Raw genomic sequence first — 3,173 nt, forward strand, 5'->3', positions numbered from 1 at the left:
AGGTGAGGACCCCGAGGGAGCAGTGAGTGTACCCCAATCCCCAGGACAAAGAGGGGGCCCCTCAGAAATCTGGCCTGCCCCTAATGTCAGCCCTGGAAACCCCCCAGCAGCGCCTGTCTGCCTGAGCCTGTCCTCATTTCCAGATCAGTGGTCTCAGGAAAGGGAGGGCCTTGGTCTGAGGCTCCGGAATCAGGTCAGCTGAGGCAGGATCCCAGGCCCTGGCAGGGGTCACGGTGAGGACTGAGGGGACCCCCACCCACACAGTCAGCAGGACGCATGGAGCCCAGGCCTCCTCTACCCTTCTGTCTGCCATGGGGAGACCCGGGATCAGGGGTGGATTGATACCCCCTCGCTTCCTCTTCCTGTGTCTTCAGGAGACGAGGCCTTTGCCTAAGGAGGGCGGCCTCAGGTCAACAGAGGGAATTGTCCCAGGCCCTGAGGGCGTCAAGGTGAAGATTGAGCGGACCAGCCATCCCAGGACACATGGAACCCACCGAGTTTTCCTGTTAGCCCCTGGGCAGGTGTGGACTGATGTGGGGCCCCCTCACTTCCTTCTGTTCAGTTTCAGAGGAGTGTGGACTTTTTCTGAGAGTTTTGCCTCAGGGCAGCAGAGGGGTGGGGCCCAGGGGCTGCCAGGGGAATGGTGAGGACCCTGCATGAGCACGGAGTGGACCACCCACTCCAGAACAGTGGGGACCTCACAGAGTCCGGCCGCCACTCCTGTCAGCACTGGGGGCCCAGGGCTCTGCTTGCAGTCTGCACCCTCAGGTGCCCCCTCGTTTCCTCTTACAGGGGCTCCAGGAACCCGCAGGTGAAGCCCTTGGTCTGAGGCTCGTGTCCTCAGGTCACAGAGCAGAGGAGACCCAGGCAGCGCCAGGAGTCAAGGTGAGGTACACACCCTGAACGTGTACCCAGGGTCTCCCCCATGCCAGAACCATGGAGACCCCGCAGCGCCCGAGTCCACCCCACCCCACCGTTGTCCCCAGAACCTCGGGCTGTGCTGGGTGCACCCTGAGGAGCCGTCTCACTTCCTCCTTCAGGTTCTTAGGGCACAGGCCGCCCAGGAGGACAGAGCCCTGCGAAGCCAAGAGTCCCCCTAAAGAGGGGGCCTGTAAGTCGCCTTTGTCAGAGCCGCCAAGGGTGCATCTCTCAGCCGAGGCTGCTCACTCTCCCTGTCTCCCCCAGGCCCGTGGGTCCCCATCGGTCAACTGCCCACGCTCCTGCCGGCTGCCCTGTCACGAGTCATCATGCCTCGTGCTCCAAAGCGACGGCGCTTCACGCTTGAGGAAGGCCTTCAGTCCCAAAGTGAGACACAGAACCTCGTGGGTGCACTGGTGCCTGTGGTTGTGGAAGAAGATGCTTCTTCATCCTCCTCCACCTGCTCCTCCTCTTTTCCTTCCTCTTTCCCCTCCTCCTCTTCCTCTTGCAATCCTCTGATCTCAAGCACTCCGGAGGAGGTTTATGATGTTGCCCGGACCCCGAGTCCTCCCCAGAGCCCTCAGAGTGCCTGCCTCTCCCCCGCTGCCATGGCCTCCACTCCACTGAGCCAGTCTGAAAGCGATGGCTCCAGCAGCCAAGAAGAGGAGGGTCTGAGCACCTCACAGGCCCTGCCAGAAACTGAGTCCTTTCCCAGAAACTTGCTTGAGGACAAGGTGGCTGATCTGGTGGAGTTCCTGCTCCTCAAGTATCGCACAAAGGAGCCCACCACAAGGGCGGAAATGCTGACTCTGGTCATCAGAGATTACCAGGACCACTTTCCTGTGATCTTCAGCCAAGCCTCTGAGTGCATGCAGCTGGTCTTTGGCGTTGACGTGAAGGAAGTGGACCCCAGCGAACACTCCTATGTCCTGGTCACCACCCTGGGCCTCACCTACGATGGCATGCTGAGCGATGAGCAGAGCATGCCCAAGACTGGCATTCTGATACTTATCCTGAGCATAATCTTCGTGGAGGGTGACTGCGCCCCTGAGGAGGACGTCTGGGAAGCGCTGAGTGTCATGGGGGTGTATGCCGGGATGGAGCACTTCATCTACGGGGAGCCCAGGGAGCTTATCACCAAAGTTTGGGTGCAAGAACAGTACCTGGAGTACCGGCAGGTGCCCAACAGCGATCCTCCATGCTACGAGTTCCTGTGGGGTCCCAGGGCCCACGCTGAAACCAGCAAGATGAGTCTCCTGGAGTTTTTGGCCGGTGTCATTGGGAGTGACCCCAGATCCTTCCCAGTGTGGTACGAGGAAGCTTTGAGAGATCAGGAAGAGAGAGCCCAGGCCAGAATTGCCAGCACGGATAGTGCTACTGCCACAGCCAGTGCCAGTTGTAGTACCGTGCCCAGTAGCTTCTCTTTCCATGAGTGAGGTCTAAGGCATAGTCTTCCCTTTGTGTTTTAAGAAGACAGTCAATGATCTAAGCACTGGAGGGCCAGGCTGGGGCTGAGGGCATCATAGAGCGTAACATCTTTGTGTTCCTGTTCCATAGGGGGGGCTTTGAAATGTATCTTTTTCTATTTTTTGTATTTTAAAATGTTGTTACTTTTACTATAAAGTTTATTAGCTTCCGAATCTAAGTTTGTGAATGACGTTGGTCACACATTTATTGCTGTTTATTCAGTTTAAAATAAAGTTTTGCTATTTTGTAAAAAAAAAGGAGGAGGGGAACCTTCCATTTTATTTAGTCTGAAACAAGACAACTTGGCATTGCAATAGGAGTTTCCTTGGAAATGCAAAAGAACTTAGCAGTAAAATAGAGAAGAAATTTAAATGGCAATTTTGAATTCTCTTATCATTTTTAGTCTATCATTCTGCATAAATGAAAAGGTAGATACCTTGATTTTCTTAGCTTATTCAAGAATGTAGAAGAAATTAAATGAGTAATAAATGAAATCTCTACTCACTGGCTCGTTTCTTCCCCAGACTTTTGCTGAGCCTCTGCTCTCTGGAAGGCCCTGTGTTAGTAGTGGGGAAAGGAGGGTAAGGAGGATGCCCCCCACCCACAGACTGAGAGTCTAAGAGCCGCAGTCCTAGAAGGAAGGTAGTGAGGTGTCCCCTCCAGAACAAGTAAAAGAAGGTGAGCAGTGGTGCGGGCCCAGGGAGGGTACTCAAGTGTAAATGCTCTGAGCCAAGGCAGTGTGGGGCTTTGGGAAACTGCGATTCCTTCTGTGGGTGTTGATTGTAATG

General features: G+C 55.1%; 1 protein-coding gene across 1 annotated transcript; it reads left to right on the top strand.

Moving 5' to 3' along the window:
- Positions 1-1,231: 1,231 nt before the first annotated feature.
- Positions 1,232-2,357, top strand: LOC147911709 (melanoma-associated antigen 10-like). Its single transcript, XM_087427051.1, has one exon. The coding sequence runs from the start codon at positions 1,248-1,250 to the stop codon at positions 2,352-2,354; it is 1,107 nt and encodes a 368-aa protein (XP_087283177.1). The 5' UTR covers positions 1,232-1,247; the 3' UTR covers positions 2,355-2,357.
- Positions 2,358-3,173: the final 816 nt, after the last annotated feature.

The sequence above is a fragment of the Ceratotherium simum genome, chromosome X (assembly GCF_057802395.1).
Source record: "Ceratotherium simum simum isolate JZ-2026a chromosome X, ASM5780239v1, whole genome shotgun sequence".
NCBI classification, from domain to species: Eukaryota; Metazoa; Chordata; class Mammalia; order Perissodactyla; family Rhinocerotidae; genus Ceratotherium; species Ceratotherium simum.